The 26,031-nt window shown below is 42.8% G+C and overlaps 1 protein-coding gene across 5 annotated transcripts; it reads right to left on the reverse strand.

Moving 5' to 3' along the window:
- Window positions 1–62: 62 nt before the first annotated feature.
- Kbtbd2 (kelch repeat and BTB domain containing 2) lies at window positions 63–26,031 on the reverse strand. Of its 5 annotated transcripts, XM_008827540.3 has the most exons (5): window positions 25,487–25,716; window positions 12,047–12,107; window positions 10,613–11,094; window positions 4,468–4,633; window positions 63–2,726 (listed from the first exon to the last, which is right to left on the reverse strand). In XM_008827540.3, the coding sequence occupies exons 3-5, from the start codon at window positions 10,780–10,782 to the stop codon at window positions 1,191–1,193; spliced, it is 1,872 nt and encodes a 623-aa protein (XP_008825762.1). In that variant the 5' UTR covers window positions 10,783–11,094; window positions 12,047–12,107; window positions 25,487–25,716; the 3' UTR covers window positions 63–1,190. The 5 variants fall into 5 exon arrangements, with proteins under 5 accessions (XP_008825762.1, XP_008825759.1, XP_008825760.1 ...); XM_008827537.3 differs by lacking the exons at window positions 12,047–12,107; window positions 25,487–25,716 and adding an exon at window positions 25,896–26,031; XM_008827538.3 differs by lacking the exon at window positions 12,047–12,107.

Below are 26,031 nucleotides of genomic sequence, written 5' to 3' on the forward strand. Positions count from 1 at the left end.
AATCCCAACTAAAAGCATAGCTAGAACATTCCCATCACAAAAGAAAAAAACAAAAACCCAGATATTGAATATATACAATTTATTTAATAAATTAATATCATTCAAAATACAGTGCCAGAACATTATGCAGTTGAACATGCTAGTACTGTTTGTCATGAAGCACCTGTGCTCATGTTAAGTTGGGGCGCCCCACTACTGCTAGTGGTTCCTGGGATTAATGCCAGAGCAGTATGAGTTCTCTGCTCTTCTGCACAGCAGTGCAGACAATTCCTGAACAGTTTACCTTCCTAACCCACCCCAACACACACACATCAGATTAAAACACACACTTAACAGATACCTATACACAGTCACTCTACAGTAATGCTTGTTATTAAACTAAGATGTAATGACCTGGTTAATCCACTCTACATCTTTAAGATGGAGAACTAATCAGCAGCAGGTGGTTATATGCATGAGCCAATGTTAATGTAATACAGAGAAGTGGAGACATTTACTGATCAAAGCTCCACATAGACCCGCACAATGAGGGACTAGCAATTCCTATTGCAAGCCCAGCAACTTAAGTCCACACCTGGTAAACAACCAGCTGACTGGACAACCTGTATTCTAGACAGACAAGTGTCAGTGGAAAGAGTACATGCACCTAATAGGTTAGACTGATCCTGCAGTCATAGCTCTCCCTGTGTAATACCAGACAGTTATGGAAGATCTTCCTCACGTATAGGACTTAGAAGACATTTCTACACCAACATCAACATTATTAGTGTTAAGTGCAGCTGAATTAATCACACTGGAACAATTCTATTCCAGGACTTCAGAATACAGGAATGGAGTACATTTACTAAGTAATTTCAGCACAATCTTGATAACACTAGGAACAGGAAGCTACTTTTTAAGTGAATTTTTGAGCTGTACATACACAGGGCTAACAATGTCAGATAATCCAGACTCTTATGCGCTCATGATACACATAGAAGTTGCTCAATTATTGAATAACCTATTCATGTTACAGAAGCGTATCTTTCTGTATGACACACTGGTATATATTATACTGATGCAAATATTAAGTAGGGCATAAAAATAAAATTTATTAACAATAGATTTTTATGTACTCATATTTAGTCCTTTCATGGCCTCTGGTTTAGCAAAGGCAATCATGAATCTGGGAGTGTACTCTCTGAATTCCCCTATACAGGTGGTAGCGCAACCATTTCTCCATCCAGTTCAAACTCCTCTGTCCCATCTGGTGAAAAAAGGTAAGTGGGTGGCTTCCATGGAGATTCTTCCAGACAGGATGGGTAAAGTTTGCCCACAGTGCATCGAAAATCTCTCCCTAGGTCCCACAATACACGTTCAGATATGTGCTGCCGCAGAGACCACCGGTCAAGTTCCAGGTCATACTGGTAGGTGACATATTTAGCTCGTTCGTTTAAGTGGGTTTCTCGCATGAACACACAGAGAGAATTTGAGATCACAACAGCTCTAACACAGGGGTCAGAGTACCTTTTAGCAGGGATGTTGGCTGCCATTTTCCATTCATTTTTATTCACATCATAGATTTCCACAGTTACTGAAGACCCATCTACAGTGCCAGAGGGAAGTCTTATGCCAGAATTGGTAGCAATATGCAACCCTCCGATATAGAAAATTTTATCACCAAAAGCCGCAGCTGAGGCAAAAGATCTGCTAGTCTGCCTCATGGCCATTTCTACCCATGAATCAGACCTTGGGAAGTAGCAGTACATGAGGTTTAGTGTCATCACATAAATGCAGTCGTGAACCACAACCGCAGCACTCCACTGCCACGCACAGGGCAAAGGGCTCACCATTGTCCACTCATCCTTCTCAGTGTCGTATCTTTCCACAGTCCTCCGGTTCAGTTCTCCACCGACACTGTCCCCTCCAATTGCATAGATGTAGCCTTCACAGCAAACCAGCGATGGCTTCACACGGACAAAAAGCATTGGGGTCTTTGGAAACCAGGTATTTTGTTGTGCATCAAACCAATAAAAGCAATTCACAGTTCTGAAGGCCGTCTGGAGTTTACTTGTTTTACTGTGATTTGTTTTCGTGTTTTTCAGAGGAACTTGGCCCCCTGCTATGTAAATGTCATTATCAGGGGTCACAACGGTCCCAACCTTATGCAGATCTGCGGGTGGGCTGCATAACTTGTAAACTTTTTCTGCCTGGGGGCTGTAACAGACGGAAGAGTAAAGACTACAGGGATTCTCTGAGGATGCTTCAATGAAAATCATCATCTCCTCTTTAGTCATCCCAAGTCTTGGCTTGAAAAATTTGGGCATGGACTTATAAAGACCCTGAACCACAACGGATTTATCATTGGGTGGGAGGCCCTGAAACCAAGCTCTCTGAGTCACTTCTGAGAGTGCATCGATTCTGATCTGGCTAAGAACTGAGGACAGATACTGGGACCTCGACTCCGTGTTGTATTCCAGCCACAGCATGGCCGCCTCACGGACGGTCTCCTCCTTTTCTACATTGAGGTTGTCACTACTGAGGATGTCTATCAGCAGGTCATGTGACAGCTGCATGAAGGCTTCCTGGTGGCACACAGCTGTGAATTTGTGCTCCACCATTCTTTTAGCGCTCTGTTTCAACTCTTCACAACTGAAGAGATCAGCAAAACTCAGCAACCGTACACAGTTCTCTGCATTTATTTTTTTAATTAAATATTCTCGACAGCGTTGTAACACATCTTCCACCTAAAATAAGGAAAAAGAATGACAAAGACAGAAAAGAAAAAAAAAGATTTAAAAAAATGTTTTGGGGGTGGGGAGGGGGACCCAGCAGTTAAGAGCCTTACTTTTCTGTTCTTCCAAAGACCAGGGTTCAGTTTCCAGCCCCAACATGGGGACTCAAACCCCCCTGGAACTACAGTTCCAGGGAATCTTACCACCTCTTCTGTCTCTGAGGGCACTGCATGCATGTGGCACATATATACATGCAGGCAAAGCACTCATACACATAAAATAAATCTTTAAGATTGAAAATGGTGCTGAGGACTGAGCCCAGCACCTTGTACTGAGTTATGTAGATCTAGATTCCCCATAGCAGATTTCCCAAACTGTGAAGTTTTGCTTACGGACACATACGTTCTCCAGCCCATATTTCTTCTCTTGCCCACTGGCCTACGTAACTCTCCTATTCAAGTCAGGCATGGTGGCACACCTGAGAGCTCAGCCTTAAGGGCTATTCATCTACATGCCTAGTCAGTGCTGGCTCCTGATACATGCCTAGTCAATGCTGGCTCATGAGTGTAAGTCTCAAGGTTGTCCCTTTGCAGAAACTCTCTGTTTTTGAAACAAGGTCTTACTGTGTACCTTAGGTTGCCCTCAAACTCTCAATCCTTCCATCTCAGCTTCCCAAGTGCTAGAATTACGGTATGTGCCACCATGTGCCTGTTGAAAATGCCAATTTCCAAAATACAAAGCGTTATTCCAAAGAGGAAGGGAAGATGAACACAGTCATATTCCTATTAAAATCTGAAAAGGGAATGTGAGAAACAGAGGAAAACAGCCAGCCATACAAAAATGTACCATCAATTTTACTTACCTATTAATACCTCAATGTGGTCTATAATCATTAATTTACCTTTGATCACTTCTATAATAATCTAAATTTGTCTGAGAATTCTATCAAACAATACATTTAACCTCTAAACACAAAGGCATTTAAATTCAATAAGCACTTGAAAGCTAACTTGTAATCTCAATTCTTAGGCATATTAGGCAGAGTATGAAACCAGCATGAAAATTGATCTGTTCCTGCCTCTCTCTCTCCCTCTGTCTTTCAAGGCAGGAGGTCCTTACTGCAGTGCTAACACATCCTGGAACATACCATCTTCCTGAGTCCACCTCCCCAGCACTGACTGCAGCTCTGTACCACCACCATATCCAGCTCACTTATTTTTTAAAAGTTTATCTACACTTTATATTAGTTTCTGTAACCGCACCCACACAGATAGGACCCTGTAGACTTAACACAATATATTACCCCTGTACAAATGGGAAAAAGTTAGTTTAGCCTTCCTAAACCAATACTGCTGTTAATTGGCATACTGCCAACTCAGTGGTAAACTGGAATCCTCTTATTGAAAGCTGACAGCACAGCTAAAGTTTTCAAAACTTCAGATCCTATGTCTGTGTATGTTCACACCCATAGACCATAACGGCAGCACACAGATGTTCACAAACATAGAAGACCACACCCACAGCACATGGTGCACCAGCAGCTTCAGCAGCTTCTGGAGACCTGTCTTCAATGATCTTCCTGCAGTAAACTACCAGCGGATGAGTTCAGATTCCTCTTTCACGAAAAATTTTACCTCCTAAAGTTTGTAGTAAGACTATACAGATTAAAACAAAGATATCACTAATGAAATAATGTTTCCTGACAAAATAAGCTATCAGATAATAGAGGGGACGAACAGTAGCCTGATTTTACCTGTAGGAAGCAAGCTGTTTCATAAAGCAGCTCTACAGTGCTGTCGTTCAATGCCAAGATACCCGTGTATGCGTAAGTTATCACCATCTGCAAGGTGGCAGCGTCCACGTTTCTCAGGTGCACATGTGTCTGTTTGCTCTCACTCAGTCCACTCATAAACATAGCCCTGAAAGAGGAAACCAAAGCTTATCAATGCAAAGTAATACGGAGCTAAAACAACAAAATCAGCAACCAAATGGCAACATGGGATTCTTTTTGTTTATTCTTATATGTATGTGTGGCTTTGCCTGTATGTATTTAAGTGTACCCATGTCATTCAAAATCTGAAGAGGTCAGAAGAGAGCATCGGATCCCTTTGAATTGGAGTTATGGACAGTGGGTGCTGGAAACTGAACCTGTACCTGTGTCTTCTGCAAGAGCAGCCAGTGCTTTTAACCACTGAGTGATCTCTCTAGCTCCTAATCTAACATGGGATGTTTATTGAGGACATTTACTTACAGGGAAGACTTTCAAAGGAGATGAGAAAATCATATACAGTAACACAATGGAAGAAAAAAATAAAATCAAAGTACAGATAAAAGAAATGAACCTCAAAATATGACATTCAGCATAGCCAGATATACAGGACCAAATATAACTAATTCATGAAAGATCCAAAAAGTAAAATATTAGACAGAAAGTAGACAGTAGGTTCCTAGAGCTACAGGAGAGACCTGAGAAGTGACAGACACATGAACACAAGGTAATAGAGATGTTTACATTAGATGGTAGGACAACTCTGCAAAATACAATTCACTTAATCATACAACTCAACCTCATAATTTGCTCAGGTTGGTTCTGGGATACTCCTTAGAACCCCAAAGCAAAGGTATTAAGATCTTTAACAAATGGTATAATATCTGTATATAACCTACACACATCCTCTTAACATCAAACATACTAAGCAAGCACTCTACCAATTGAGCTACACCTCTAGCCAAGTCCTAGCCTTTCATACTTTAAAATTAGCTCTAGGCTACTTTTAAGTCCTCAATGTAACTACTATGTAAGTAGTTGTTAGACTGCCTAACGAGTGACAAAAATGTCTACACCTATTCAGTGGAGGCAAGTTTTTTTTTGGCAAGTTTTTTAAAAAAGAACATTTTCTACTTGTAATTGAATGTATGAGGAGCCAGTGTACAGCTGACTGTACATGTGACATCGGTGGATTAATGGTGCATAAACTCAGTAAAGCTCTTGATAAGCTAACAAACCACTTAAAAGAATTTCCTAAAAAACCAGAGGACACCAATATAAAAACATATGCAGGAAACTATGCTGAAAAGGCAACTGATATTGCCTAGAATTTTTTTGGAGGGGTGGGGGGTTGTCTTTTGAGAAAGGGTCTCCCTGTAGCCCCAGCTGGCCTGGAACTCACTATGTAGACCAGGCTGGCCTTGAACTCAAGAGATCCACCTGCCCCTGCCTCCGGGCGCTGGGATTACAGATACAGATATACACCTGTCCATACAGAATTTTTTAAAGTATTTTAAAAATAATTTTTATTTATCATGTGTGCGTATGTGTGTGTACGAGAGCAAGAGAAAGTGAGAGGGACTGAGAGAGCGAGCAAGAGCACATGTGTGCCACGGCAAATGTGGAGGTTAGAGGACAACTTGCAGGAGTCAATTCTCTCCTTCCACAATATGGGACCCAGGGATGAAACTCAGGTTGTCAAGCTTGGTGGCAAGAGCCTTTATCCAACAAGCCATCTTGCCACGACATACACCACAAAATTCATGAAAGAATATCACTGTATGCACAAGAGAAAAGCCCCTGGGCGCGGTGACTGAAGAGTGGGTATCAAAAGTTACTAGCTTTGGCCCCTCAGGAACAAAGAGAAGAGAAAGTATTCAAAATGAATAAAACAGCAAGGGACACAACTCTTCAGGGTATAGCTGAACACAAGGTTCATGCGGGATGCTGGAAAATGATGGAAAGATGAGAGGCAAATCACAGAAGGCCTTTGACATGACAGGGCTGAGCAGGGTATAGTGGCGCACACCTTTAATCCCAGCACTCACCGGCAGAGGCACACAATCTCTGCCGATCCAGGCCAGCCTGGTCTACAAATTGCGTTCCAGGCCAGTGGGGGCTACAGGAGGACCCAGTCTCAAAAAATAAAATCAAATAAAATAGATAAATGGATGACAGGGCTGGGCAGGTCGCTCAATCATATATCCATAGCACACATAAAGCCTTAGGCTCAATCCCAGTCTCCCCTACTGCCTCAAAGAAGTCTTGAGGGTTTTTTTTCTGCAGACAGTAAAGACTCAAGTGTTTTGAGTGTCAATGAATACTCTACACACTCACAGACCTCAAGAGCCAAATGACGGAGACTAAAGCAATCACCCAGCTGGGGGCAGGGTGCCAGAAATGGACACAAAGAGCGTCACAAAGGGCCTAAGTCCTAGCTTCTCTCAACTAGATGGGGTGGTACAGGAAGCAGACAGAGTCAAAGCCCTCTGTCTATTTCTGTTAAATACCTGAAAAACATTTACCATTAACAGTTTGTAAGGCAAAGAAGGAAAGTTAATCCTTAGAAAAAATCAAGTTACATGTTTGACTGAAAGGTAGCTGAGTTGAATGGTTAAAGCAATATAATCCCCAGAAAAGAATGTAGTATCAGAGTTAGAAAGACGGCTCAGCGGTTAAGAACACTGACTGCTCTTGCAGAGGACCCAGGTTCAATCCCCAGCACCCATATGGTGGCTATGAACCGTCCTTAACTCCAGTTCCAGGGGAATCTGAAGCCCTCTTCTGACCTCTGCGGCAATGCACGACACAGGTGCACTCACATACATACAGGCAATACACTCATACAAATAAAAATAATAAAATATTTTTTTAAAAAAAGAATGCAGGATCAGAGGATACTGGAGATGAGGCTTTAATGCAGTGGTCATGACTCATCTATAAGTGGTTGGCTATGTAAGACTAAAAACCTACAAAAAAACCTACCCTAAAATCCCAGCAACAAAACTGAGGTAGAATTACACTGGGATTTAAAGGAAAGAATAAAAAGTGCAGTTGACAGACTCATGAGGAAAGTCAGAACCACCAGAGCATGATGCCACTCAGCGGAGATGTATGGGTGTCAGAGCTGTGGCATCAGCAGCGTAGGGGGCACACCCCTATCCCAGCTATCTGGGAGGCTGTGGCTAGAACTGGAGGTTTGCAAGTTCAAAGCCAGCCAAACCCAACTTTTTTTAAAGGGCCAGGGTCTAGCTCTTGCCCTGACCAGGCATCCAGGCATGCTGGCTTGCACTTGTAATCTCAGTGCTTGGGAGTCTAAAACAAGAGGATCACTGAGGGCTCAAAGGCAGCCTGGGCTACAGTGAGTTCTGAGACAGCCTGGGCTTCAGCGAGAGACTGTCTCAAAACACAAACTGTGTTTTGATAAACACTGCAAAGGAACTAACGTTACTGGCAACTCCCAATATAGTTCAAAATGGGCAGTAGGGACAGATCGCAGGCAAGCAGAGAGGAATCCAAGCACTGAGGTGTCAATCAGGGTAAATCACATTTCTCACTACAGACTCCAACTTGCTCCCAGGGACTGGAGAAAATTAAAAAAATAAAAAGAAATTTTTTTTTAAAAAAGGAAAGTTGGAATCCGTCAGTGTTTTCTTTCAGTCATCTTCTCCTTCATCCTCTTCCGCATCATCTTCTTCCCCTCCATCATCATCATCATCATCATCTTCCCCTTCTCCTCCTTCATCTCCAACATCAGGAACCAAGTAGTACTGGCAAGGGATTTGGCCAGATGTCATCCTTGATGATCTCTCTTAATTCATCTGTGCAGGCATCAGAATGGTCAGTGAACCAGGTGAAGCAGCTCTCTGGCTCTTCACACTGCCTCTTTCTGCTGGCTTTATTCTGTGTTTGACTTGAGCACTTTGTCAAATCCTTCCCAGATTTCCATTTGATTTCAGTGGAATTTGAAGATGGATCACTACTTTGAAATTCTTCAAAGAATTTCATCATTCAGATGAAATTCTTTGAAGAGAATTTTATTTTCAAAGTAAGGATTTTCATCAAAATAAAAATCTATTCTGTAACCTGATTTTATATCCTCAAATTCTGTCACTTCAATTATGGTCAAATAATGCAGCACCTCTTCATCCTCCTCCCCAAGCAGTGCAGACACTTGTGGATGGGTGACAAATGTTGTTACCCCCATATATGGGATTTGGGCAATCAATTCTGACCTCTTCTGAAAAAATGGTTGGTGGAGTTTGTTATGTTTCTGTTCTACTTTCAAAATTTCCTCACTGGCTTGTTCATTAAGTCTGTCTCATTTTGTACTTCATCAGTATGTTCAACTGCTTCTTCTTGTTCTTTTTCTCCCTTCTGCAGGCTGGGGGAGGCCGACGAGTCGGCCAGCTTTGGGACAGCCATGGGTTTGGACTTCTTGGGCTGAGGCAGGGGTGCTGACTGCCATTTTGGGGCCACGCCACGAGGAACGTCTGCCAAGCAGAGTGCGGGCTCGACACCAGTAATAAACCTAAGTAATCAAGAGCCAGAGAGGATACCCCGAACACCTGCTGCTACCAGCGTCACCCATCTGACACTAAAAAGTGGGAGATAAGCATATACACACAGAGCCCCAAAAACTGAATAAGAACTACACTGCAGTGCAAGATCAAAGCATTTTTTCTGTTTTAACATTTACTCCAGTAGAAGTCGGTAATAAGAACCAAGGCTGGCTATTCTAGACTATGCCTATGTTACCAGAACACTGGACTTCTGTAAAGTAACCATTTCCCTGAATACCAAAAATAGTAAAAGACTAGCCAATGTAATCATGAAAGCTACAGTGTAACTAAATCAACTTCTAATTTGAGACACAGAGAAGAAAACAAGGACTATTAAATATTTGAAAGTTGTAGCAGGGTGTGGTGGCACACACCTTTAGTCCCAGCACTTGGGAGGCAGAGGCAGGAGGATCTTTGTGAGTTTGAGGCCAGCCTGGTCTATGTAGCTAGTTCTAAGCCAGCTGGGACTACAGAGAGACCCTGTTTCAAAAAGACAAAAAAAGAAAGTTGCAAGGTGTCTTGCAAGGCTTTTAAAAGGGCTCACATATAACAGTAACAGAGAGGAAGAACATGAAGGTGTTATCAATCCTTGCTGCTGTTGAAGGTAGTATCTCAACAGCACCATCACCTAAAAATCATGAGTCAATTACTTAACTCTTCAGTTTATAAATGAGTATCTTGATTTTCTAAATGTATTTTGAAAATAAGCAAATTATTTATTTTTTTCTTCAAGAAAAAAAATGGTATTCTGAGTATTACTCCTCCACTACAATAAAATTTTAATTAGCAACTTTCTTGTATTTATACTGTGAAAACTTTCGCCTGTCCTTGCACATGCACAGGAGGATCTTTGTGAGTTTGAGGCCAGCCTGGTCTATGTAGCTAGTTCTAAGCCAGCTGGGACTACAGAGAGACCCTGTTTCAAAAAGACAAAAAAAGAAAGTTGCAAGGTGTCTTGCAAGGCTTTTAAAAGGGCTCACATATAACAGTAACAGAGAGGAAGAACATGAAGGTGTTATCAATCCTTGCTGCTGTTGAAGGTAGTATCTCAACAGCACCATCACCTAAAAATCATGAGTCAATTACTTAACTCTTCAGTTTATAAATGAGTATCTTGATTTTCTAAATGTATTTTGAAAATAAGCAAATTATTTATTTTTTTCTTCAAGAAAAAAAATGGTATTCTGAGTATTACTCCTCCACTACAATAAAATTTTAATTAGCAACTTTCTTGTATTTATACTGTGAAAACTTTCGCCTGTCCTTGCACATGCAAGGAAATTATTTGACAAGTCATTGAATTGAAAATTTAAGTAAAACACTAAGAGATGATTTTTAAAAACTTTAACATTCACAAGAATTCTTATTACTATAACAGTATTCCAGCAAGAGACAGCTCAGTGGGTAAAGGTGCCCCAGTTCAAGCCTCAGAATCCCTGTGAAGGTGGAGCGCTGACTCCAGCAAGCTGTCCTCTGATGGCACATGCACACCACACACAATAAATACATGTAATAAAACATTTTCAATAATACTACTATTACAAACTAAACAAGATCAGATTTCTTACCTGAAATAAGAGCTACACGTTGCAAGAACCATTTTATGGCAAGGGAACTCTGTGCCCTCAACAATTAACACGATGTCAGTGAACAGCTGCTGCTCGTAGAACAGTCTCAACTGCTTCAACAAGGACACAGCATACTCAGTACTGATCTGCCTCTCCTCTGGAGTGGACATGACTGTATTCCATTAACGTCTTCCAGGACAGATTAGAAATCCTGTCTTGCTGGAAAATCAGATGAATACTTCAGAAATGAAAAAGTCTGCTTGCTGCTATCTGCAACATTCAGGAGCCAGGACAGTAACTATGAGTATCTTGTTACAGGCCGACAATCTTTGCTAGGTCATCCTGTATTAACTGTTTTTTTCAGGGGGTTTCAACATAGTCTCCAGACATTCTGCTCAAATTTGCAATTGTGCAGCTTATGAATAAAAGAGGAAAATACGGGAGGTAGATTTTGCAGCAACATCTTATGTTCAGTAGATCTTCTGGAAAACCAAAAAGTAAAAAACTTCAATTAGATTATGTTACCACACTTTTAAACTACAATGATTAAATTGGCAGTCTTCAATATAGACTACATTTATTTGTAGTTACAACTTTAGACAGTAGCATAAAAATGAAACAGGAGAAATGAAAATTTCAAAGTCTGCTACATATCAAGTCAACCAGAGAAAATGAACAGTTGTACTTTTAACTTTTTGCCTTCAACAAAATATAAACATCCCAGAACACACGAATAACCAGACAATTTTCAGGTTCTTTAAATAATTTAAATTGCTAGTAATTTAACAACAACACATGACCATAATTTAAGAGGAAAAACAAAATTTAAAAAAAAGCTTTTGCAGTGATTATAACAGTTTATTTCCAAAGTCTAAAGATTATTTCCGCAAAATAACACACACACACACACACACACACACACACACACACACACACACACACACACAAATGTATTTTGATTTTGAGCTGGGATTAAACCCAGGGCCTGCACAGGCCAAGCCAGCACTCTTCCACTGATCTACACCTCCCCTCAACTATACCTCCATCCATCCCTTGACTACACTTTTACATTTGCAATTCAGTTCTGGAGAGAAGTATATGTACTTTATTTCTTCGTAGTGTGGCTCTCATATCTTTCTAATAATGTGTTGCTACATAGAAAACACCATAAAATATATTTTCCAAATGAATGTGCCAGCTTAAAAGACATCTACATCTTTCTTATAGATCTGGAAGTGTTAAAAAAAAAGTTGCCACAATACTTGAGATGAAAGTGCAAATTTTCCCATAAGCTTTCTGTCACAGACTAGTATATATTCCAAACCAATGATACACCTAAGTACACACAAGAAATTAGGTATGATAAACATAGGACTTGAGCTTAGGAAGACTGGCTTATTCCAACAAATAATGCTGGAGCAGCCAGCTAATTACCTGTGATGGTTAATCTTGATGGTCATCTTGACAGGATTCAGATCACCATGAAAACAAATCTCTGGGAATGTTTGTGAAGAATTTTCTGGATTAGATTAGCTGAGGTATGAAGACCCACCCTAAATCTGAGCTGCACTATTCCATGGACTGAGGTCCCAAGACCGAATAAAACGGAGAAGGCAAGCTGGGCAGAGCCTTTATTGCCTGCTCCCTACTGACTGAATGCGATGAGCCAGTGGCCTCCCAATCGTGTCCAGTGACTCGTGTCTAGTTCTCTGCCACAGCAGACTGCACCCTCAAACTGGGAGCCAAAATAAACCCTTCCTCACATTTCTGGTCATACACTTTGTTCCAACAATTAAAGAAACTAATATACCAATCATTCAAAGGGAAAAATAAAAAAAAACACAATATTTTAGTTAATATTACATGACATTAACTTACAAAAAATCCAGCTGTGGTGGGATTGCAAACTCAAGCAACCCCTATTGAGAACTCTTAAAATTTAAAACTAAAAATGAACCTACCATAAGACCCGGTTATACCACTTCTTGGCATATACCCAAAAACTTCATCCTATTGCAGAGACACTTATACAACCATGTTTGTTGCTGCTCTTTTCACAATAGCTAACAGATGGAAGCAACCCAAGTGTCCCTCAACTGACAAGTGGTAAACAAAAATGTGGTATATTTACACAATGGAGTTCTACCCAGCAGTAAAGTAAAAGATGAAATTTACAGGTAAATGGATGATCTAGAAACTGTTATACTAAGTGAAGTAACAGACTCAGAAAAACAAATGGTGTATGTTCTCATTTGTGGATCCCAGCAGCAAATCCTTTTAAGAGAGTGCATATCATGATTTAACTGCAGGAACCAGGACAATGGAAGAAAACCAGGGAGGTAAAGGGAAAGAAGGAACCCTAGAGAGGATAGTAGGAGACAGGCATTTATTAAGGGAGAAATGTATAAAAAAGGGGGTAAAGGGGAAGGGGCAGAAAGAGGGCTGTACGAAGAACTATGGGAATAAAGGGGAAGAAGGAGTTCAAAAGAGGTGGGACCACAGCAGACAGAAATTATCAAGGGAGAAATGGGGAAAATGAGGACACTTTAAATGGGGAGGGCAGGAAGGGAGGATAAGACAGGGAGAGAAAGAGGAGATATAAATAATGCCTAGCTAGTATTAAAAAAAAAAAACAAAACCAGAGGGAATTGTATTAATCCAAAAACCTATGAAAAAATTACACATACAGTATCTCTACACAAGTCCATGTGTACAGCTGAAGGCTATATAATAAGAAACATTGCCAGACAGGAGAAATCTTCCTTTGAGTTGTTGGCCAGGGTAGTCCAAGAGACTACACAGGCAATTGCCACATCCTTGACTGCCTCCCAGAACTCGATGGTTCGACCCTACTGCTGAAGACAGGACATATTTTGGACACAGAATTTGGAGCAATGGAGCTGGAACGGGCCTGGAAGCCACCTCCCCTGAAGGCAAGTTCTCTTAGCCTTGGAGAGCACTATGCAAGCAAAGGGAGAACATCAATCACTAGTCCAACCCCAGCTTCAAGGCCTAAAAACCACATCAATGACGGGCACAGCAAATGACAATGGTACAGTAATGGCACTTTTATCTTGGGGGTAATCAACAGCTACCTGACTGGACTTAAAGACCACTCAATGGGAGGAAACTTTTGTCTTGTACTGTAAACCTAGCCAAATACACATAGCAGGAGAGGTCGTAAAGCTTATAGAAAACCCCAAGGCTCTCATATATCCAAGCAAATGTAATTTCTTACTATGTGCAAAATATGGATCCTTAAATTTACAGACAAGTATCTCAGTCACCACCTGTCCTAGTCTGTTCTTCATTGCTGTGACAAAATACTCTGACCAATACCAACTTGGGGAGGAAAGGGTTTATTCAGCTTACATCTCCCAGGCCGCAGTTCACCATGGAACCCAAGGTAGGAACTCAGGGCAGGAACCTGGAGTCAGGAGCTGGAGCACAGGCCATGGAGGATCGCTGCTTACAGGTCTGCTCCCCTGGCCCCTGCTCAGCTTGCTTTCTTATGCAACACAGGCCCACCTGCCTAGGAGTGGTACCACCCACAGTGGGCTGGGTCCTCCCACATCACTCATCAAGAAGATGCTCCTCAGACAAGGCCACAGGCCAGTCCAATAGAGGAAATCCCCCAATTGAGGCTCCCTCAACCCAGGTGTGTCAAGTTGACACTAAAGCTATCCAGCATGCCACCCATCAAAATAGCTTCTTTTTCAACAGAGATTATTACAGAGGTACACCACTGGTCACACACAAAGATTTTCTGTGAATTGCACAAGTCTAGGTGTCACGTCCAGGATGCAACCTCTACATCTAAGACTCATGGAACACAGAACAAGGGATGAAGAGAACACTGATGTACCTCAACTCTCATCAATGAAGCTCCCTCATGCAACAGAGGACCAGGAACACGAAAGGTCACAAATGGCCAAAACACAGAGAATAAGAATTGGCAGAGTGTGGGTCCTTGGACACGACTCCTATATTGAGGTCCACCCACTCAAGGTTCAGGGACCGTTGCGGAAGAGAGGGCAGAAAGATTGTAAGAGCCATGGAGGTGGTACATGACCATATGGAAATGGTCCTACAGGAGCCTGGGACTCTTCTCATACAAACCTACAGCAATGGTGTCAGCATGCACAAGACCCATGCAAACTCAGGCAGACAAAAACCCAGCACAGAACTGCAGAAATGAACAAGCCACTGTCTTAGTGGAAGAATTATTGGCAGCTGATTACTGCTGCGTGAGGAAGAGCTGATCTTCTTAAAGGGAAGAGATTCTAGATAGTTAAACCCTGGAGGATGAACTTGCACTGAGGGGCATCTCAGGACACTAACTTTACATAATAGGCCTTAACACAGACTGACAAAATGTATGAACTCCAGTGGCGGGGCTATGGGAGGGCCAAAGAGGAAAGGAGCATAAAGATGATTTTATATATGAAATATACAAAAATTCAATAAAAATTTTTTTTTTAAAAAAGAATGCAGCTGAGGGCCAGGAGTGGTGGCACATGCCTTTAATCCCAGCACTCAGGAGAGGCAGGTAGACCTCTGTGACTTCATCCTGGTCTATGTAGTAAGTTCCAGGTCAGCTGAGGCTACAGGAGACCCTGTCATGAAAAATGAACAAAAAAAAACCCAAACGAACTCCTAGAGGAATTAAAGTTGAACTCAATGTTTCTAATGTGATGGCAAAGGAATTACAAACCAGAAAGAAGAGAGAAGTCCAAACAGGTTGCTACCAATATAATAATACGTTAACCCCCAAACTACCACAATTTTTCATTAGACAACTCTGGGCTCGATAAACAGGAAAGTGAAGTATTTTCATATAAAACCTGTATGTACGGCCATCATTGCAACCACTACTTTTTCTTCAAAAAGCATCAGTCATCCAGGATGCCTAAGAGACCACACTGTTATCTTCTTGCCAAATTACTATTAGATCTGCTCACTTGATACATTGTTAACTTTCCAACAAGTTAACTATGGGAACAACTAAAGCAGGCATACAGTAGTGAGACTAGGTCCCTTAAGGTTGTTTTCCTTCTAGAATTCAGAGTTACATCATAAATCTAAGTTCTACCACTGCGGTCTCTGGGGCTAGTAATACCTACAATCTGACTGCGTTACTTACTGTAAGGCTTAGTGGTGGTGAAGGTTTGGGAAAATGATCATTCTTTTTTTTTTTTTTTTTTTTGAGACAGGGTTTTCCTGTAGCCCCAACTGTCCTGGAACTCACTGCGTAGACCAGGCTGGCCTTGAATTCACAGAGATCCGATCGCCTCTGTCTCCTGAGAGCTGGGATTAAAGACATGTGCCACCATGCCCCGCTAAATGATCATTCTTATACAGAAAAGTAACATGCACCCTCAATTTCCTACTCCAAACTCTTGGAACAACACACAATCTAGACTAAAGCTACAGATTTTATAGAGGTACTGTGTTGTATGATGTCATAAAACCCTCAAGAAATTCTGCAGCACTCCATAATTAAATGTATCATCTTTGCTGAGGGAAATACGAACAGCCTGTCTCTGCCTCCCTCTCTCTCTTTCACTCATACCCCCCCACACCCCTCCCCGCCACATCCTTAGGTTAGGTTAGGTTTGGGGTTTGGATTTTTTGGCCTTGAACTCAGAAATCCTCCTGCCTCTGCCTCTTGAGTGCTGGGACTAAAGGCATACGCTACCATGCCCAGCTGGTTTTTTTTTTTTTTTTTTTTTTTTTTTTTTTTTTTTTTTTGGGAGTCTATTGTATTTTTTTAATAGTAATTTAAAAAATTTGCTGGGCATGGTGGCGCACGTCTTTAATCCCAGCATTTGGGAGGCAGAGGCAGGCGGATCTCTGTGAGTTCAAGACCAGCCTGGTCTACATAGTGAATTCCAGAATAGCTGGGACTACAGGGAGACCCTGCCTCAAAAAGAAAAAAAATTTTTTAAATTTTATTTTATGTGTATGCATGTATTGCCTGCGTGTATGTAAGTGCACCCTTGTCATACAATGACTGCAGAGATCAGAAGAGGCTGTTGGATCCCCCGGGATTGGAGTTACAGACAGTTGTTAGCTGCCATGTTTGTGCTGGGATGAGAACCCGGGTCTTCTGCAAGAATAACCAGTGTTCTTAACCACTGAGCCATCTCTTCAGCCCCATGTATGAGTGTTTTTGCCTCCGTGTATGTTAAACACACCATGTTGTACAATGCTCATGGAAGTCAAAAGGGGATCTCCCAATATTGGAATTACTGACAGTTGCTGGCTGCCATGTGGGTAACTGGGAACTGAGCCTAGGTCCTCTGGAAGAGCAGTCAGTGCTTTTAACTACTAAGCCATCTGTCTAGCCCCTATTATTATTGTTTTTTTTTTTTTTTTCCCTCGGAGCTGAGGACCGAACCCAGGGCCTTATCACTGAGCTAAATCCCCAACCCCTATTATTTGGTCTTTTTGAGAGAGGGTCTCCCTGTAGCCACAGCTGGCCTGGAACTCACTACGTAGACCAGGCTGGCCTGGAACTCACAGAGATCCACCCACCTCTGCCTCCCAGCCCAAAATTTTTAAGCACATCTGTATCTAGTACAATTTAAAATAAAATTGTCTTACCTCTCAAGGAACACAGACTTCAAAATGTTCTTAATGCTAAACATGAAAGTGACAAATTTTAGGATTAAGAAACTTCCAATGTCTATAACACCAACATTTTCTGTAACAAGATTCCTTCTTAAAAACAAAACCTGAATAGACACCCTAAATGCTCTTAAGCATTTCAGAGTCTACAAGCCCACCTCCAGGTATGTCTGCGAGGGTGTTCCCAGAGGCAAGTTCACAAGGACTCTGAACTAAACTTTTTTAGGATGATTTAATCCACTGATGGGACTCAAAATCTGAACAAACTATTATGGACTGGTGGTAGAGGTGTGGAGGTGGGACCTGACTGGAGTAGTTGTTGCATGGTTTGTCTTGGGGGATTTATCTTGCCTCGCTCCTTCCTGTTACTGCTCTGCTACCACACACCCTCTTGTCCATGATGGAATGAAACTTTCCTCCCTCAAGCTGTTCTCTCAGGTAATCACAGCGACAAGCCTAACAGTCCCCATATTAGTTAATTACCATGTGATATAACACAGTTCACAAAGCCTTCTCATTTAGGTTTTGCATAAATTATGTATTATATCCAAAACTAAATAGCTGATGGTGTAGCACAATGACAGAGTATTTGTGAAGCACACCTGGTTCAATTCCCAGCATAGCAATTAAATTAAATCATGTACACTTTTAAAAAAATATTTTATTATTCTTATTTTATGTGTATAAGTGTACTGCCTGCATGTATGTGAGTGCACTCGTGTTGTGCAATGTCATGGAGGTCAGAAGAGGACTTCGGATTCCCCTGCAACTGGAGTTGAGGTTCGTAGCCATCATGTGAGTACTGCGAATTGAACCCAGGTCCTCTGCAAGAGCAGTCAGTGCTCTTAACGGCTGAGCCATCTCTCCAGACCCACCATGTACGCTTTCTTATCCAAAGACTTTGACATCTTTAATTCAGTTTACTAAAGGAAGATTGCACAAAACCCCCTGACTAGTCAGGTGACTGGCCTTATCAGAGCATTGTTAACTCATTTAGAAGCTATGGTCCTGGAACATACCACCCCCCAGCCATAAAGTGATTCCTGTTCTGCAAACAAGCCCTTTCTCCTGTGTAAGGCCTGTATAAGGCCCTAGGCCCTTTATAAACACCAACCCCCATCTCTGCATATGAACATATTTAAACTCTCCTGCAATCCCTGTGCAGTGTGACCATTCCAACGGCTCAGCTCCCACCCCTCATTAACTAATAATAAAGGTCAATCTGGCTGCTTCCTTTCTAACCTGTGACTTCCATTCCAGTTCCTAACAGTCACAGGCAGCCTGGGCTTCACAGATGGTTTCAAGCCAGCCGGGGGAAGACTTGAGACAATTTAAAAAAAAATAATGGTTGAGAAGAGACGGTGAACGAAATCCCCACAGAAGTTACATAGTATGTACCAAGTTTTATATAGGGAAAAAAACAAGTTTTATGGGTTTTTTTGTTGTTGTTGTTTTTGTCTTTTTGAGACAGAGTTTCCCTGTAGGCCCCCCAGCTGTCCTGGAACTCATTATGTAGACCAGGCTTGCCTCGAACTCACAAAGATCTGCCTGTCTCTGCCTCCCAAGTGCTGGGACTAAAGGCGTGCACTACCTCGCCTGGTGAAAAAAACAAGTTTTAATAATCTATTACACAGCATGGCATCCATAAGTGGTAATGTATAAAAATCCTAATCATCTGGGGGATTATCCTAATTATATTAATTGATGTGGAAAGACCCACCTAATTAAGGGTGGGTCCTTTTGCAGGGATCCTGAACTACATAAAGCTTGGCTGAGTACAGGCACACACCCCCTGTGGCCTGACTGTGGATGCAATGTGACCTTGCTCATTCAAGCCTCCGCCACTGTGGAGGCCTAGAACCTGGAATCAGAAGCCTTCTCTCTCTCTCAAATGGTTTTTGCCAGGGTATTTTAATCAAACCAACAGGAAGAAGCAGAGATACTGAGTGAAAGGCCCTCAGAAAGCAAAAATTAAAAATTGCTAAGAATAGATTTTAAATGTTATAAACACACACTTAGCTAAGTAGGTGAGATCATGGATATTAAATAGCTTGACTTAATCATTTCACAATGCGTACCTCAAAATATTACACCAAGGTTGGAAAGATGGCCTAGTGGTTTAAAGTGCATACTGCTGTTAGAGACAAAATCAGAATCACAGATCAAGAGACCATCACTCAAATTAAGGCATTTTGGCAAGTCAAACTTTACTTCTGTGTAAAAGGGTGCAGTAGCCACCAAAACCTGGACGGCAAGCATACCAAGCTGGAAAGCTGATAGGATTCTATCCTAACACTAGAGCCGTGTCTTTCCACCGTTGGCTGGGGTCTGACCTCAGTCTTTCGAGGTGGCTAGCTTTAAAAGAATCAGGGTTCGATTCCCAGCACCCACATGGCAGCTACAAACCATCCTTAAACTCCAGTTCCAGGGGAATCTGAAGCCCTCTTCTGACCTCCATGACACTGCACGACACAGGTGCACTCACATCCATGCAGGCAATACACATAAAATAATAAAAAGAAAAAAGAAAGAAAAAAAGAATCAGGGCTGGCGAGATGGCTTAGTGGTGGTTAAGAGTTCTTCCTGCTCTTTGAAATCCCATTCCCAGGACCACATCTGGTAGCTCAAAACTGACTGTAACTCTAGCTCCAGGAGACCTGAGAGCCTCTCTGGCCTCTGTGGACACCTGTATACATGTGTGCACACACATACACAAACATACATATAATTTTGTTTAACTAAAAGAATCTGCAAAAAGGAAATGAAGGAAAGGGGAAAAAGGGTCATGGCCCTCTTGGCCATACTTCAGAGAAAGTGCAAAATGTTTGCATTTACAAGGCAGGCGACTACAAATTAGAATTACAAAGGTTACATTCCTATGATCTTTATTTTGATAGGAAAGCTTCTTAATTATTTTTAATTAGGACCTAAGTTGACTTCCCAGTATCCACATCAGCTGTGTAACTCCAGTTCGAGAGGATCCCACACCCCTCTTCTGGACTCCACAGGCACCTGGACTCACATGTATACATACACACAATTAAATACAAAATAAATCTTTAAAAATTACACTAGCTCCACAAATATAAACAATTATTTGCCAATCAAGAGTAAAATAAGGGCTGCAAGTGAAGCGCAGTGTAGGGCATCAGCCCAGCCTGCATGAGGCCTGTGTGAAGTCCTGGGTTTGATCCCAGGCCTGGAAAACAACACTACAATGGAAAAATTTTTAAAAAGCATAGGGCTGGGTATGGGGCACATACTTGTAATTCCAGCTGCCATGAGACTAAGGCAGGAGGACTGCAAGCCTGAGCTACATACTAAGAGTGTGTCAAAAAAGTTCTTGGGGCTGGAGAGATGGCTCAGTGGTTAAGAACACTGACTGTTCTTGCAGAAGGCCCAGGTTCAAATCCCAGCACCCATATGGCAGCTAACAACTGTCTGTAAATCCAGTTCCAGGGGATCCAAGAGCCTCTTCTGTCCTCCGCAGGCATTGCACAACACAGGTGCACTTACCTACACGGAGACAATACACAAATACACATAAAATAAAAATAATAAATATATTTTTAAAAAAGTTCTCAACGCAGTAGGGAACAGAACCTGACAAACACAAGAAGGTCTTCCTCCAGGGAGGGCAGTGAGCTACAGGTCACTCAACTGTAGAAAGTACTTTCAAGTTGTACTCTAAGGTTGGAGAGATGGCTCTATGGTTAAGAGCACCTGTTGCTCTTGCAGAGGACTTGGGTTTGGTTTCCAGCACACACGGGGCTAGCAATCATCTGTACTTCCAGTTCCAGGTGATGTGACGCCCTCTTCTGGCCTCCAGGCCTTGGGTGCCAGGTATACATGTAGTGCACATACATACATGCAGGCATTCACACATACACATAATAAAACTGCAAAAACAAATTGTACTGCCATCTCTCAATGCTACAAATATCAATAAAGAAGACTGAAAACTTTCGTTGGAAAGGATCCAAGGCAGTCTGGGTGGCAAGTACTGAGGGGAAAAGCATATAAATGCAAGCTACTTGGGGTTTAAGCCCATGTTCTAGTTTGCTTTTCTGTTGCTGCGATAAAATACTCTGACAAAAACAAAACAGCTTGAGGAGGAAAAGGTTTTTCATCTTATACTTCTAAGTACAGTACATCTTTGCTGGAATCAGGGTCTGAACTCAAGGCAGGACCTGGAGCAGGAGCAGAAGCAGACAGCACAGAGGAAGGCTGTTTGCTGAGCTCCCACAGTGGGCTGGGCCCTCCATCAATGAGCAACTGAGGAAATGCCCCACAGACAGATGGACAGACGTACAGACAGACCAATCTGATGGAAGGGGCCGCCATCAATGAGCAACTGAGGAAATAAATGCCAGACAGACACACACACACACACCAATCTGAAGGAAGCAATTCTTCAATTAAGAGTCTCTCCTGGACTGGAGAGATGGCTTGGAGATTAAGTGCACTGGCTGCTCTTGTAGAGGACCTGGGTTTGATTCCCATCACCCACATGGCAGCTAACAACCATCTGTAATTCTAGTTCCAGGGGAACCAAACATCCTCTTCTGATCTCCTCAGCATTGCAGACACTGGTGCACTTACACACATGCAGGCAATGCACTCATACAGATAAAAAGAATAAATTTAAAAAAAAGAAAAAAAGAATCTCTAGCCGGGCGTGGTAGACACGCCTTTAATCCCAGCACTCGGGGAAGTAGAGGCAGGCGGATCTCTGTGAGTTCAAGGCCAGCCTGGTCTACATAGTGAATTCCAGGACATCTGGGGCTACAGGAGACCCGGTAAAAAAAAAAAAAAAAAAGAAAAAAGAATCTCTCTTCCAAGGCATAGATATACCTGTTTCAAGCTGACAAAAAATAAACCACCTCAGCCCAGTTCTGCAGCTTACTAGGTCTGTACCTCAGTTGGCTCACCTATAAAAATGAGAATAAAAATCGAACTTTTCTATGATTTGTTCAGGGACTAAATGAGTCTCATACTTGAACAATGCCTGACAGAGCACTACATACACTGTGACTGTTTTTACTAATTCAATCACTGTGAAACTCCATAGCACCTTTCCAAATGCCTGCATCACTGTCCTTAGAATAACTAGGTCTAGCGATTCAATTACAAGGCCCTAACACTCCAAATGCAGTTATCTCTGTTCATCTCAAGTGCTTTTGTTGTTGCATTTTTTGAGACAAGGTCTCCCTCTGTAGCTCAGGATGGCCTGGAGCTTACTGTACAGTCCAAAATGTTCTCAAAATGATCCTGCCTCTGCCTCCTAGTGCCAGGAGTGCAGACCTGTGCCCCCACACTCAGCTCTAAACAGTATTTTAGAGGAAAAAATTTTGGGGGGTGGGGGTCTCTTTGAGACAGGGTCTTCCTGTAGACCCAGATGACTTGGAACTCACTATGTAGACCAGGCTGGCCTCAAACTCACAGAGATCCACTTGCTTCTACCTCCTGAGTGCTGGTATTAAAGGCGTGTGCCACCATGCACAGGTGAGAAGAGAAATTTATTTTCAAATTTTACAGAATATTCTGAAATTATGGTACAAATTATGAAACCAACTAGCCCAACCAGATGAGTCTGGAGAAGGCTGATGTTGGTGAAGAGAAATTAACCCAAGAGTTAGGGAGGCACAAGCCATTCTACAGGCCTTTCTTTACTTCAAGGACAGGATACGGTTCCACCAACAGCTTCCTTTCAAGTCACCAAAGTTGGAAATGTTTAGAAGACTACTTCATCCTTAAGACTGTCAAAAGCTACACTATTTTCTGGAGCTATAACAAATAACTGAAAGGGGGAAAAAAGGCTGCTTTTTGAAGAATTTATCAAGTTTGACAAATTTCAGCAGTTTCCTATACTTAAACCAAATTCACAGCTATTCCTGTGTTCCTTCCAAAATGGAAAAGATTACACAGCTGCCAGGTTAATTTTACTCTCACAAGTAAATTCAAGTCCTCAGTACAAGCTTCTGTACTACACTGATTAGTAAGTTATCTAACTTTAAAGAAACACGAATGGATCTGGGCGTGGTGGCACACGCCTGTAGTCCCAGCACTTGGGAGGCAGAGGCAGGTAGATCTCTCTGAGTTCAAGGCCAGCCTGGACTACATACCCCCAGGACAGCTGGGGCTACAGGGAGACCCTGTCTCAAAAAAAAAAGAAAAAAGAAAAGAAAAAAGGAAACTCGAATGATAGCGTAACAGCTGAGTACAGTCCACCAGTTTGGACCTCACTCCTTTTCCCATCAGTTTTATTCCATATCCTAGAGAGATGGGAAAAGGTATTCGAGTGCAAAACTGACCCAGACCTTTTCACCTCACTCCATTTTCTCAGGTCAGTTTCTCCAATCACAACAGAACAAAAACATTTCTTAGATATTCTAACACTCATCTATGCAGTTTTGAGGGGCAGAGAACCATTTTTTACAAAAAAAAAAAAAAAAAAAAAAAAAAAAAAAAAAAAAAAAAAAAACAGAACAACTAAAATCCTGAAGCTCAATGTGGTGGCACAACCCAAACAAACAAAAAGCAAAACAGGATCTCTGTGAATTCAAGGCCAGCCTGGTCTACATATCGAGTTCAGGGCCAGCCAGGGCTACACAGTAAGACTCTGTCTCAAAAAAAAAAAAAATAAATAAAACAAGAAAGCACCAACAACAAACCCCCCAGGCTGGGGTTACAGCTTGGGAGCAGTAGGTAGGATACTTGGTTAGTAACCCCAGTACCACAGAAACACACAGGCAGAGCATGAAGGCAGTTTTCAGAAGTCCCTGTTTAGGATGGAAGGTGTATACAAGTTCCTGTTTGTTAGAGATATGAGTGGAGGACAGAAAAGAAAGTTCTCATTAAATACATTTTCTTCAAATCTCCTATGACAATCCCTTCCCACAAAAGAATCAAGGCATTGCCCATTTCTGACAAGAGAACCAGGACACTCTTCATACACCTAAAATTAGTTAGAAACAACCTGCCTTCCCTAATTCTCCAAGTTATAGAACTATTTGTTTCATTCAAACTGCAAAACTGGAGAAGATGAACATATAATAAAGGAGTTAAAGTTTTTAACCATGTATTTTAGGGAGGCAAGGCCAACCCTTTGCCTAGGTTTCAGGAATGCTGGCAAGGGGAAAAAACTGAATTATTTTCTAAATAAATGTGCAAATCTGTGGAAAAACCAAGGATAGCTTTTGGCCTTAAAGACTGTATTTGGTTGGCACAGTAGTGCTAGTCTGTAATGCTATGATTTTTTAAAAATTTATGCATACAAGTGTATAGCTTCTGTATGTATTTCTGCACGTCTGCGATGCCCAGAGGTCAGGGCATGGGAGGCCCTGGAAATGGAGTTAGAACAGTTGTTAGCCACCATGTGGGTGGCTGGGAATCGAACCTGGATCCTCTGTAAGAGCAGCCATCTCTCCAGCCCTCTAATGCCATATTTTAAGAAGCTGAAGCTGAATTTCAAGGCAAGCCTGGGCAACACTATGGCACAGTCCTACCATAACAAATGAGACTGAATTCTAGCTTCTAGAAAATTTACCAAGCATGCAAAACACATACAATATTCAAAGCTTAACTATCTATCATGACATTAATCCAGAAAGATCTATTGCAGGCACACTTAAGTACTACTGCGCCTTTCATCTTCTCTCATCTTACAGTCTTTGTGAATAAAGATACTTTAAAGTACTGTTGTCATGGGGATAAAAGAGTTAAGAATTGCAGCATTTATAAAGTCCTGCCAAATGTGTAGCGGAAATGACACTGTATGGAAACCTACCGACCAGAGCATGCTTCCTCAACAGGAGTGCCAGTGGTCAAGAGAAACTGGCTCATGGACTCCTGAAGCCAAGTTCAGGCCCAAATACCAAGGGTCTCAAAGAGAAACAGACTCATCAGAGCAACAAGGTAAACAAACAGCCACACTCCACAGCACAGAGGCTGGAAAGCAGGTGCCTGACTTGCCTCACGTTCACCTTGGACCATCTACACCCAAAGCCAGGGAAAGGCATCCTCAACTATAACACTGGCCTTCCCACCCGAGGCGGGCTGGAACGCACCACAGAAGGACAGTGGGAAAAGGAAACGCACGCACACCGGGGAAAGACGCGATTTCCGCCGCACACGGACACCCCGGGTGGATGGCGGGTCGCAGCGCTCGAACGCACAAGAGCAGCGCCTGCCTCACAGCACTGCGTCCGCAGGCCCAATCACTGCTTTCTCAGCGTAGTTTACCCGGACGCCGTGGGGAGACGGTGGTTCCGGAGCTCGGCGCGAGCATCTCACTTCCCAAGACGGCTCCGGAGAAAGCGAGGCCCGGGGTGAACTGGGTGCGGACTCCGTCCTCCGACTCGGGGAGGCAGTGTGGACGCGGACGCGCTTCGGCCCCCGGGACCCCGCCAAGCCAAGCGGAAACGGAAGCGGTGCAGACGCCCCCGACAGCGCGGTCCTGTTTCTGAAGACCCCGGGGGCACTCGGGGGCCGCAGGCCGCGCCGCCGGAAACGCCCAAGTCGGAGCCGGAGGCCGCGCTCCCGCGCGGGGCGGAAGTGCCAGGTTTGAAAGACGCCGTCGCTCAGCCGTCCGGCTTTCCCGCCGTCCCGGTCCGACCCCACGCCCGCCCCCACTCACTGCGCCCGGGCTCACCACAGCTCCGTCCCGGGGCTCCAGCGCGGCCGTCCGGGCGAGGCGGGGGCGTGGCCCTGCGGGACCCGGCCTGGCGGGCTTCCGCCTCTTCCGCTTCCTCGCACCTCCCCGGGAAGTTCCGACGCGGAGCCAATGC

The sequence above is a fragment of the Nannospalax galili genome, unplaced genomic scaffold, assembly GCF_000622305.1.
Source record: "Nannospalax galili isolate Female #2095 unplaced genomic scaffold, S.galili_v1.0 scaffold132, whole genome shotgun sequence".
Classification (NCBI taxonomy): domain Eukaryota; kingdom Metazoa; phylum Chordata; class Mammalia; order Rodentia; family Spalacidae; genus Nannospalax; species Nannospalax galili.

Coding starts and splice junctions, on each gene's coding strand:
- Kbtbd2 (XM_008827537.3), bottom strand. CDS start 10,782: ATGTCCACTCCAGAGGAGAGGCAGATCAGTACTGAGTATGCTGTGTCC. Junction 4,634..10,612: donor ACGTGTAGCTCTTATTTCAG/GTAAGAAATCTG, acceptor TTCCTCTTTCAG/GGCTATGTTTATGAGTGGAC. Junction 2,727..4,467: donor AAACAGCTTGCTTCCTACAG/GTAAAATCAGGC, acceptor TCCTTATTTTAG/GTGGAAGATGTGTTACAACG.